This window comes from Rhinatrema bivittatum, chromosome 5, assembly GCF_901001135.1.
Source record: "Rhinatrema bivittatum chromosome 5, aRhiBiv1.1, whole genome shotgun sequence".
NCBI classification, from domain to species: Eukaryota; Metazoa; Chordata; class Amphibia; order Gymnophiona; family Rhinatrematidae; genus Rhinatrema; species Rhinatrema bivittatum.
In genome coordinates this window covers 334,006,046-334,018,298 of record NC_042619.1, presented here as the reverse complement: position 1 = coordinate 334,018,298, position 12,253 = coordinate 334,006,046, and the positions used below count along the sequence as shown (strand labels likewise).

Below are 12,253 nucleotides of genomic sequence, written 5' to 3'. Positions count from 1 at the left end.
GGTTATGGCCCAAAGAGAATTCGTGGGAGCCAGTTTCAAACATTCTGGACAAAGAACTTTTGAGACAATTCCACGCACTTCATCCCGGGAAGCCCAGACCTCCTAGGATGGGCCTTAAGGGGGGGTACTGTTACAATTCCTGGTCCCAAGAGGCCTGTCCCTACCTCTCGGCACCAGGTCTGGGCCGTGGCCCTTCTCAGTTCTGCTGCTTCTCGGCTCCCCGGCTCGGCTCCAGATCGCTCCTCACCTCCTCCGAGACGAAGGGATGATGCTGCCTTGACCTCTGTGTGGGCTGCCTCCCAGAAGTGGAGAGGGAGTGACACCATGCCACCTTGCCTGGCTCCTGCCCCTAGGCGCGCGTGTGCGTCGCCGGTCAAGATTTAAAGGGGTCGCGGTAGGAAAGCTTCCCGCAGCCCCTAGTAATGACGTTGCCTGTCCTGGGTATATAAGGCAAGCTCTGACAGTCAGAACTTGCCTTGGCAACGGGTCTCCTCACTCTCACTTGCTCGAGTTCCTGAGTTGTGGTTCCAATTCTCCTGTTCCTGTTTCTGCTGCCTGTTTCTGACCTCTGGACTGGACCTGACCTCGCTTACCGCTGCCTGCCTCTGACCTTCTGGCCCAGACCTGACCAAACTTACCTCTGTCTGCCTCTGACCCTCTGGACCGAACCTGACCACGCTTACTGCTGCCTGCCTCAGAGCTCTGGACTGGACGCGACCTCGCCTCGTGCCTCTGTTCTGGACCAGGCTCGGCCACGCTCGCCGCCTCTTGCCTGGCTCACTGGACTGCATTGGTGCCAACCTTGGCTTCAGGCCTCCAACCTCCTTCTCCTGGTTGCCACCGTGCTCCCTCGTCTACTCCCTGGGATCATCTACACAGAAGCCCACCTAAGACCAGCTGGCTCTGGTTCCCAAGGGCTCAACCTGCGGGGAACACGGGCTAGTAGTGGCAAAGCTCCAGCTGGCCTCTGCTTCCCCATCCAGCCTCACCACCTGATGACAGGGACCTGTGAGGTTTTCCCCCACAGGTGGTGCCAACACCACCTCGGGCTAAGGGTCCACGAACGTAACAAGATCCCACCACAAAACGAGCAAAATGAGCCACTACTATATATATAACAAAGGCAAACCAATTTTTAGACATCAAATCTTAGAGAGATTATGGACGTTATAAAGAATCCATAGCCCATAATAGCTGAGAAGAATTATGGAAGGCTGTGGGTTCTGCTTATTTAAGGGCACCTGTGAACAATAAATATTTGAGCCAGAGAAGGGCTATGTTTTTTTCAAATCCAAATCATCTGCAGGCTGAGATTTTTGGGAAGAACGGGATCCAAAAATAATGAACATAAGAACATGCCATACTGGGTCAGACCAAGGGTCCATCAAGCCCAGCATCCTGTTTCCAACAGTGGCCAATCCAGGCCATAAGAACCTGGCAAGTACCCAAAAACTAAGTCTATTCCATGTTACCGTTGCTAGTAATAGCAGTGGCTATTTTCTAAGTCAACTTAATTAATAGCAGGTAATGGACTTCTCCTCCAAAAACTTATCCAATCCTTTTTTAAACACAGCTATACTAACTGCACTAACCACATCCTCTGGCAACAAATTCCAGAGTTTAATTGTGCATTGAGTAAAAAAGAACTTTCTCCGATTAGTTTTAAATGTGCCACATGCTAACTTCATGGAGTTCCCCCTAGTCTTTCTATTATCTGAAACAGTAAATAGCCAATTCCTATCTACCCATTCCAGACATCTCAGGATTTTAAACACCTCTATCATATCTCCCCTCAGTCGTCTCTTCTCCAGGCTGAAAAGTCCTAACCTCTTTAGTCTTTCCTCATAGGGGAGCTGTTCCATTCCCCTATGGGGGTTGAGTAAAAGAAATGGGAGGCCTGGTTATTGGTTTAGGTATAGAAACGTGTATGCTATTCAGCCCAGAATGATAGCGAGCCGATGGGGAAATACAGGGATAGAGATAAGATGCAGTGCTTTGTGGGTGGTCAAGCTCGTACTGCTGGGAGATACCTTTAACCTGCTGGAGATGATACATGCAAGGAAGGGAGATTACCAGAGCTACAGCAGTGTAGATGACAAGAATGTATGCCATGAATAACAATAAATAAGTAACCATTCAGAGCTCTAAATAAGGAAACCAAGAGATGTGCCATCCTGGCATCTTATACTCCCATCACAGAAAAAATTAATTCTAAGTGAAATGTGCAGCTCCCAGGCACTCCATCTTCCCCTCCCCTCATTCTCCCGAGCAGGGGCGGCTCAAGGCAATCTGCTGCCTGAGACGAGGAATGAGATGGCACCTGGCCTCCGGCAGCGATGGAGGTCCTCCTCTCTTTAGCCACGCTGGCCCGCGGCTCCTCTTTTCTGCTGCCGCCAGCCTGGGTAAACAGTCGTGGCAGAGGCAGGCAGGGTGAGGTGGACGCCACAGCAGCATTCTAAAAGGGGCATTTTTTACCACCTCAAAATTCTACTGCCTGAAGCGGCCATTTCACCCTGCCTCATTATAGAACCAGCCCTGTTCCCAAGAATGCGCGCCAAGACTAAAAGAAGGTCTGAGGCACAACAATTAGATATGCACAAAGAAATTAAAGAACTGTGGCGTGGTAAACAGATATAAGCCTGCACCTAAGAAAGGCCAGACAGACCAGATCAGGGTGTCATATCAGATAAGAGAGGACAGGAAAAGAAGTAGTCAGTTCTGACACTGGGGCCAATCCATAGATGGTGAGAATGCAAACAAAAAGTCATAAGGAGTAGCCTAGTGGTTAGAGCAGCAGGCTATGAACCGTGGGCAAGTTACTTTACCCTCCATTGCCTCAGGTACAAATTTAGATTGTAAGCCCTCTGGGGATAGGGAAATACCTACAGTACCTAAGTGTAATCCACTTTGAAGTGCTGCAAAAAGTGAAATATAAAATAAATATTCTTTTTATTTGAGCTTACTGGTAACTTCAGAAAACTCTCCTTATCCCTTTCCCATAAGCTCACTAATTTTAGGAAAAAATAAGTTTAGTCTGTGCTCTGAGTATGAGAACTGATTGCTAGCATTTGCTCCTAAGGATACTGTAATAATGATCTTTTTATAAGAATTTTATATAATTATTTGAACATAAACCACCATTTATATCAGAACTAATTTAAAATCTGTATACCACCGATTATACTACTGCTCATTACCAAGTAATGTAATGTTACAAACAACATTAATAGCAAATTACTGTATAGCACCCAAACTGACCTGAATGTTTTTAGGTACTGGAAGTGAAAAAAGGTCCTGTTGCTCGCAATATTTTAAGGGGGCACCAAATGGAAATACAAGGCTGTAAATAGCAACAGCCATAACAACTTGTTCCATCTACACCAACCTTCTGACCTTTAGAACGCCAAGAATATTCAATGGTTTAGGAATCAGCTTACTTTGTAACAACAGAAACAACTACCCATGTCATTTATTTCTCATTACTTTTCAGTAAAAATATCTAGGCTAAGTCCTTTAAAGGCTTGGTTGTGATGGATAGAAAGGGACTTCCAGGCTATTGCTCAGAGAAAAACACCTCTCTTACCTTTGAGATATTAAGGGTATCTTCTAGATCAAAGACATTGTCCAGTTGCAGAACGTCCCAGAAAGCAGCTCCCTGTTTACATTCCCTGGAATATAAATCATAATGCATCTGTGGGCTCAGAAACCATCACAGAGAAACCTTTCCTTCAGTCATCATTCAGTAAAATGCCAAGAAACATTCTATACATGCAACAACTTTAATATCCTGCTCTAGAATTAACAGCAAATCATGCAAATGACCCTGTCTGGCCAGTTGATGCAAATGATGTCGCAGTCTCAGTTGCTGTTACAATGGTCCATTACATTTTTAAGACAAACTGACAACGAGGCTCACACTAAAACAGTTAAAAATAGCCACAATAGGAGATTATGTAGATAGTTTAAAAACTATTGGGCCTGATTTTAAAAAGCATTTACACACTTAAAATTGGGGTTTACCTGTGTAAGTGGGCTTTTTAAAATTGCTACAATATATACTATTGAATTGTTCATAGGATGTTCACGTGTAAGCGCACATTAGGGGCCAGATTTTCAAAAGCATTTACTCGAGCAAAACTGGTTTTTGCTCGAGTAAATACACTTTACTCAAGTAAGTGGGCTTTTCAAAATTGCTACAATATATGCCATTGAATTGTCCATAGGATTTACTCAAGTAAGTGCACTTTACTCGAGTAAATAGCTTTTGAAAATTGCTACGATAGTATGTCACATTTACATGCGTAACTCCTTTGAAAATTACCCCCTAGGTGTGTAAACAACTTTTTAAAATTGCTATGATAATATGTGACATTTACACGTGGAACTCCTTTTAAAATTAACCCCTTCATGTTTTTAGCTCACACCTTTTCATTGGTAACTCAAGGCAAGTTATAATCAGATAATATATTTCCCTGTCCTCAGAGGGCTTACAATCTAAGAGGTAGATTTTAAAAGCATTGCTCGCACAAAAACAGCCACATACATGTGTATGCGGGATGCACACAAACAATGCAAATTTTAAGAAGCCGTGAAGTGCATGTACACATACCCGTGCACACGTCAAGAATAAGGGGCGGATAAGGCGCAGGATATGGGCATTCTAGGGCAGGGCCAAGACACGTGCGTAACTCCGAATTTTAAAAAAACTGACCATGGCATGCATCGGCATGTAATCCACGTGATGAGGAGCAAGTCTGTTTTAGGGCTTTTAGCACAGTGTGAGGGTTTGCGGACCAGTGGGGGGGGGGGGGGGGGGATGTGCTTACAGGATGAAAAACCACTAAACCAGAGGGGTCTTGAAGACCTCAAAACAACTGGACAAACTGGTGGAATTACTGGAAAAACTGTTTTTTCCCTTGCACAAACTGTTATGATGCTGCTTGCGGGCCTAGCCACAAGCAGCCTCTCACCTTCCATGTGGCCTAGTGCTGCCGCCTTCTGCTCTCTGCGGCGGGTGAGCCACCGCTGATGTCCTTCTCTTGCAGCCTCCCACGAACACTGCCACCTGTGCGGCCTGAGCACCGCTGCTGTTCCTGCCCTGCGGCAGGCAGAGCCACCACCAATGTTCCTCTCTTGCGGCTTGGAGACTGCTGCCCCTGCTTCTACGCAGCCCGAACGTCACCGCCGTCTTTCGCTTCGCAGCGGGCAGAGCTGCCGCGAACTCCTCCTTACTTGTGGTGTGGAGCTGCCGACATCCGGGCCTCATCTCATAGCCTAGTGCCGCCGCCAGCCTTGTTCTTCACGGTATGGACGCGACCGCCGCTGCTGTCCCCAGTCCTGGCTTCTCCCTAGGCACGCGGCCTTGCCCCTCCTGGATACTTAAAGGGCCCGCGGCGGGACAAACCCCGTGGCCCCACCTAATGACCTCATCTTGGCATATCCTCTTCAGCCCTATAAAAGGGCCCCTCGCCAGTCCCTCGTCACCTTCGCAAGGAGCCAGTCCACTCTGGATTCCTTGTCTGTTCCAGCTCTTCATTTCAGGAGGCTCTGAGGTCCTTCTTCGCTTCTTCAAGATCCTCTGTTCTTCGCGGGAGCTCCTTTGTCTTCGTCCATGGTTCCTGGTCTCTCGGATCCTGCGTCTTCATCTGTCCTGTCTTCAGATGTTCCTGTTTTCAGATGTTTCATCTCCAGATTTCCTAGTTCTCTCCGGTTTCTCTCTTTGGATGTCTTTGTCCTCAGATGTTCCAGCTCCTTGGTTCCTGCCTCCAGTTGTTCCAGTACTTCTGTTCCTGTGTCCTGTGGTCCCTGATCCTCTAGTTCCTGGCTCTGGGTTTCAAGCCTTGCCTCACTCGCCAGACCCCGCCTCCAGAAGACAATCCTGTGAGTAAATCCATATCTGATCCGGTATCTGTTCCCGGTCATTGGAGTCCTGTTCCGGATGGTTCTTTCTTTGAGCGCTGCCCGGATTACTCCTTCATCCTGCAAATTCGGCACTCCTTCATCCTGCAAATTCGGCACTGTCCGAATTTGCATTCTGTCCAGTGAAATCACCAGAAAAGGCTCCCGACAGGAGAGGGCTTGCAATTCTGAAATTCTCCTCATGGAACTTATGGTAACCAAGAACACCATCTTAATCATCAACAGATGCAAGGAAAGTCACCAAAGAGGATGGAAAATGGACCTGCCAAGAAGGCCAGTACCAGATTCAGATCCCAAAGTGGCACTTGTTTCCTTAGCGGTGGTCGAATATACTGCAAAATCTGACACATCAGGATGCGAAGAGGGAGGTTGCCCTTAACTTGACCTTATAACAGGCCAAAGCCGCAACTTGTACCTTTAGCCTACTAAAGGCCAGTCCCTTAGTCAAACCTTCCTGCAAAAAATCCAGAATGATGAGAACCACCAATTTAGCTGGAACACACTGCTGCTCCAGAAACCAATGCTCAAACACTTTCCAAATATGCAAGTTCACCAAAGACATAGAAAACATAGTGTCCACTACTGGCATGGAGTAGTCCAACAGTCTTGCTCTCAAGGGCCAAACCATAAGACAAAACTGATCTGGATTCTTGTGGAGAATTGGTCCTTGTCACAGAAGGTCCCTCCATGACGGCAGCAACAACAACCTGCTGTAGACCAGAAGTTGAAGGTCCACATACCGGGGCCTCCTGGGACAATCTGGGGCCACCAGAAGGACTAGTCCTGGGTGATGAGCTATCCTCTGCAACACTGAGAGGAGAGGATCACCTTGTTGGTGGCTGAAAGGAATCAGTAAGTTTTTGCTTGGGACATTGTCTTTTTCAAAAGTATTGGGGCAAAGTTAACTATTTGGGAATATTATTTAGTGTGCTTGTGTGTTTGTGCTTTTAATAGTCCATAAGGCAGCGAATAAACAAGTTAGACTGTTTGTATTTTTAAATGGTCAGTCAGTAAGGCAGCTAGTAAGCAGTACTGAATGTTTGTATTTAAAAAAAAAAAAAAAAGTAGCCAGAAGCTAGAAATAAGCTAGGAGCAGTGTATACCTAAGTAAAAAGGTTGAAAAGTTCAGTTCAGTTACTCACCTTGGAAAGGTGTTGAGGTAGTGTGATTTGGTTTGATTAGGTACCAACATTTGATAATCAAGAGAGCAGTGAGTCACTCTGGCTGACTAACTGAAGTTAGACTGTTTGGATTTCTAGATCCGTTCCCTTGGTGAGATGATCTCTCTGCAGCCACCAAAATAATTCCTTTTTCACTGCTGCTGGGAGAACCAGCCAGATTGAATATTCCTGCAATTGGGAGCTCCACCACAAGAGTAATGTCCTTTGAAGCAACCCCATGTGCACCCTGGCCCAAGGAAACAACTACAAGGTTGTCACCATGGTGCCTAACATCTGCAGCTAAGCTTACACAGACGGCCAATTTGCTGTTTGCAGGGCTCAAACCTGTCCCCAAAGCTTCTGGATTCTCTGCTATAATGAACTGGGCTCCTAAGAAATCCAGAATCTGAGAGGGTTGTAAGCGACTCTTGGCCAGATTGACTATCCATCTGAATTCCTGCAGCAGCTGAACCACCCTGGAAGACACCATGCTACTCTCTTCCACTGACTTGGCTCTGATTAACCAGTCATCAAAATAAGGATGAACCAGGATGTCCTCTTTGTGCAGTGCAGCTGCTACCACCACCATGACCTTGGAAAAGATTCTGGGTGCCATAGCCCGCCCGAACGGCAAGGCCTAAAATTGGAAATGGCGTCTGAGCACCATGAAGCACAAAAAATGCTGGTGTTCCAGCTGTATGGGGTTGTGAAGATAATCCTCCATCAGATCCAGGAAAGTAAGAAACTCTCCCTTGGACCGCCATGATCACCAAAAGCAAGGTTTCCATCCTGAAGTGGGTATCCCACAAAAGCCAGTTGAACCCTTTCAGATCCAAAATAGGATGAAAGATTCCTTCCTTTTTGGGGACTACAAAGTAATTGGAATATCGAACCGTACCTTCCTGTTCTCAAGGATATCAACTGCTGCAGTGTTGCACACACTGCATCCCTTATTCTGATGGGTTTGCCTGGGGAAACCATAAGCGCGTCTGTAACTGGTCAGAGAAATTCTAGGGTGTAGCTGTTCCTGATAATGTCTAGCATCCACTGATCAGAAGTGATCTGAGTCCACCTCTGAGAAAACTGAAGAAGGCATCTGCCTATCTTGGGTACCAGAGGCTGGACCCCCAAATCTTCATTGGGAAGAATGAGAGGCTCCAAAAGCAGAGTTCCCATCTTTCCAGTATTTTTTGACTGAAAAGACTGCAACCTCCTGAAAGAATGAAACCTCTGACTCCAGGACCCCCTGTTTGAATGGAGTTATGAAAACACTTGCTAGTAAAAGAGGACCCCTATGCTGGATTCTTGTCCTCCGGCAGGTGAGGTATGTTGGAATCTCCTCACATATTCACCATCTTCTCCAATTCCTCTCTAAACGGAAGATGACTCTTAAAGGGAAACTTCATTAAAATTGACTTAGAGATAGTATCAGCTGACTAGTTATGCAGCCAGAACAAACATCGGGCTGCCACTACTGAGGCCACACCTTGAGCAGCCATGCACATCAGATCATAACTTGCATCCATTAGGAAGGCAGCTCTAGGCTTCCAGGAAGGTTACTGCCATCTGGCTTGCTCCCATCTTCTGGTGGATCTTCCTGAGTCAATCGCAGCCCTACACATGCCACAAGGCAACAGCAAGCAGCAACCAGAAAATTCATGGCCATAGCCTAGTAGATTTGCATCAGAATAGCTTTGATACACCGATCCTAGATATCCTTCAGGGCAGCTCTATCTTCCAACGGACTGGTAGTCACTGAGCATAACAGAGCATCCACCTTTGGAAAACAAAATTGCTTTCAGGCCCAAGGATCCAAAGATCCCACTAGGGCCCAAATCCCCCTTAAAATTAGTCTCTGGCGCTTCCCAATCCAAGTCTATCAATTCCTGTACTGCCTCATGGAGAGGGAAAAAACATGTCACTTTCTGCAAATTGACCAGTATAGGGTCCTTTTTCTGTAGCTGAGACAAAACTGTCTTGTTCTCATCCAGCCCCAACACCCAGAGTCTATTAATCCGGGCAATTCATCTCGATGAAAAATTCAAAGCATTATCCAGTGAGCCTACACATCTGAAGGAATCTCACCCTCCTCCAGGATGGAGTCCCCTGGATCCTCAGGATAATCATTCAAGGAATCCTCCGAGACATCAGGTTTAGCTTCATCCTCCTGGTCTTCCCTGCCCCTCCTCCATGACTTGCTTTGCTGTGGAGAGGGAGGGGCCAGAGCTGACTGTTTCCTGCTCTGCGAGAAGGATGTCACCAGAGAGGGGGTTCCCTTGGCTCCCGACCGTGGCACTTCCTGTCCCTTACAAAAGGTATGGAGGCCTTTAAAAACTTCTAGCCAGGATAGGGCTGAAAGATCCATGCTCAGCATCAGGGACATAGGTAATGCTACCTCTGAGCCAACCACCCAGACTCTGAGGAGCCAGGTGACAACGGAGGAGGGCCCAGGTTGTCATCTCCTCATGGAGGTCTCTGGAGGTTGATCTCTCTTGCAGGGGCCTGCCAGCTCAATATCATCTGAGCAAGATCTTCCCGCTGAAGAAAACTCCCCCTGGGCCATTTCCCCCTTAGCTACCAAACAGATGCTACACAAGCTTAAGGAGTGGCTTGGCTGCATGGCGTGCATGTGGCAGGCCGCACAGAGTGAGAGTCATTTCCCACGCTGACCTCCCAGCGCCATGACAGTTTGCACCACACGGCCCGCTGAACACATGGCCTAACTGCTCATGGCAGCACGCAGCCCACAGTGCTAACAACACTTGACTACCATGAGTGCTGTGAAAAGCTGATGCAGCTCCACCTCGGTCCTGCTACTGCCCTGCAGCTGTTTACTTTTTATTTTGTGTCAAGCCCAGCTCGCTCTTTAAATGAGCGAGCACAGCCCCAAATCTACCTGGCCTGCCCCAAAGCCCAACCATTGGAGGGAGGCCCAAAAAGACCCCTAATCAAGAAGGATGGAGAGAGATATCAGAAGAAGAACACCGTCCTGAGTTCAATAGCTTTCTTACCCGCACTGGAAGCTGTGTCTCTGCAGCCCAAGGGAGAAGGCTATTTGCTTTCACCTCCAGATCCCCTCTGAGTCATCTCTGGAGTCTGTTCCAACCTATTCATCCTATCCTGACAGGTTTACTTCTACATACAAGTATGCATGTACACCATTTGCTGGAGAAAGAGAATACTGGCAGGCAGATGCCAGTGATGGGCTAAATGAATGTGATATCAATGAGTCAGTTGATCTCCATCTCCATCTGTGGTTGGTGTGTATAACCTACTTGTGTGGACTGGCCTGCCTGGATGAAGAGTAATATCTCTTTTGAGATATGATGTCCAGAAATGCACATAATACTCAATGGGGTAGATTTTTAAAAATTGCGCGATCGCGTACTTTTGTTCGCGCACCAGGCGCGAACAAAAGTATGCTGGATTTTATAAGATACGCGCGTAGCCGTGCGTATCTTATAAAATCCGTGGTCGGCGCGCGCAAGGGGGTGCACATTTGTGCAACCTGCGCGCGCCGAGCCCAGCGCGCGCTGCCTGTTCCCTCCGAGGAAGGAACTTTCCTTCACCCTCCCCCCACCTTCCCCTCCCTTCCCCTACCTAACCCACCCCCCCGGCCCTATCTAAACCCCCCTTACCTTTGTTGGCAGATTTATGCCTGCTAAAAGCAGATGTAAATCTGCGAGCGCCAGCGGGCTGCTGGCGCGCCGTCACCCGACCCGGGGGCTGGTCCTGAGGCCTCAACCATGCCCCCGGGCCGGCACCACGCCCCCGGGCCCGCCCCCGAAACGCCGGTGCCCGCCCCCGACACGCCCCCTCCCCGCCCCTTTTACAAAGCCCCGGGACTTATGCGCATCCCGGGGCTCTGCGCGTGCCGGCGACCTATGCAAAATAGGTGCGCCGGCGCGCGCAGGGCATTTAAAATCCACCCCAACGTGTGGTTATACCATGGATCGATACAGAGGCATTATTTTATTCATAGATTTGATTTTTATCCCTTTCAGAATAACGCCTAACATTCTATTTGCTTTTAGGCTGCAGCTGCACAGGTTTATATATATTATCCACAGAGACTTCAAGGTTCTTTTCCTGGGTGGTAACTCCTAATAATGAACTCAGCAATGCATACACATAGTATTATTTTTTCCTATATGTATCGATTTACCCTTGTCCATATTAAATTTCATTTAGATGCCCAGTTTTCCTATCTCACAATGCTTTCCTGCAAGTCCTGTCAATCTGCTTGTGTTTTAATTGCTTTGAATAATTTTGTGTCATCTGCAAATTTGGCCACCTTGCTCCTTGCACCCATTTTCAGATTGTTAATGAATAAGTTAAACACTGGTTCCAGTACAGATTATTGGGGCACTCCACTATTCCCCTCTCTCCACTGGAAAACCTGACCATTTAGACCCTACTCAATGTTTCTTATCTTTTAACCAGTTACAAATCCATATTAGGGCACAGCCACCTATTCCATGATGTTTTATTTTCCTGAGGAGTCTCTCATGTCGAAGTTTGTCAGATGCCTTCAGACTATATTGCAGGGCATGAGGAATCACATTTTTTCACACTATACTGCAGGGTATGAGATAGAAAGGCATCCCTTCAGACTATATTGCAGAATATGAAGCATCACAGACTTGCCGTGTATGACATAGCATGAGGCACTATGGCATTGCATTGCACTAATGTATAACATGAGGCAAAACAGCATCCCATTACACTGTACTGCAAGACATGAGACATCATGCAGCACTCAACCTAGAATGATCCAACCTTTTAGCAAAGTACACTAGCCTCCTGAGAAAAGTAATATACAATACCTATTATCACAGTAGATGAGGACAAATGAGGAATAATTTGCCCACCTAATCTGCCGAGTTTAGCTCATGGTCTGCATATATCTCTATTCAAGCTTAACTGCTTGCAGACTATTATGCCTTACCCAAGTCAGTTTTATTGTACTCTCTTCTTGGTCTTCACCATTCTGTGTAGATAAAAATGCATGTTCCCATATTTAAACCATCATCCAGGCTTCTCCCCAGCCATGTCTTTTACCCATCTTCTCAACCCTGTTCCTACCACAGGGCTTTCTATCTATCCCAAGCATGCTTAAATTCCATCACAGTACTGGTCTCTAACAACTCTGCTGATAGAATATAGCAGCTATA

At 47.0% G+C, this 12,253-nt stretch overlaps 1 protein-coding gene across 1 annotated transcript in view; it reads right to left on the bottom strand.

Annotated features, from left to right (window-relative positions):
* The window catches only part of PROM2 (prominin 2), a 281,934-nt gene that overhangs the window by 229,048 nt on the left and 40,633 nt on the right, over positions 1-12,253 (bottom strand). The window contains exon 4 of the mRNA XM_029604437.1: positions 3,584-3,668. Coding sequence (XP_029460297.1) covers positions 3,584-3,668 — 85 coding nt within the window. The remainder of the gene's footprint in view (positions 1-3,583; positions 3,669-12,253) is intronic.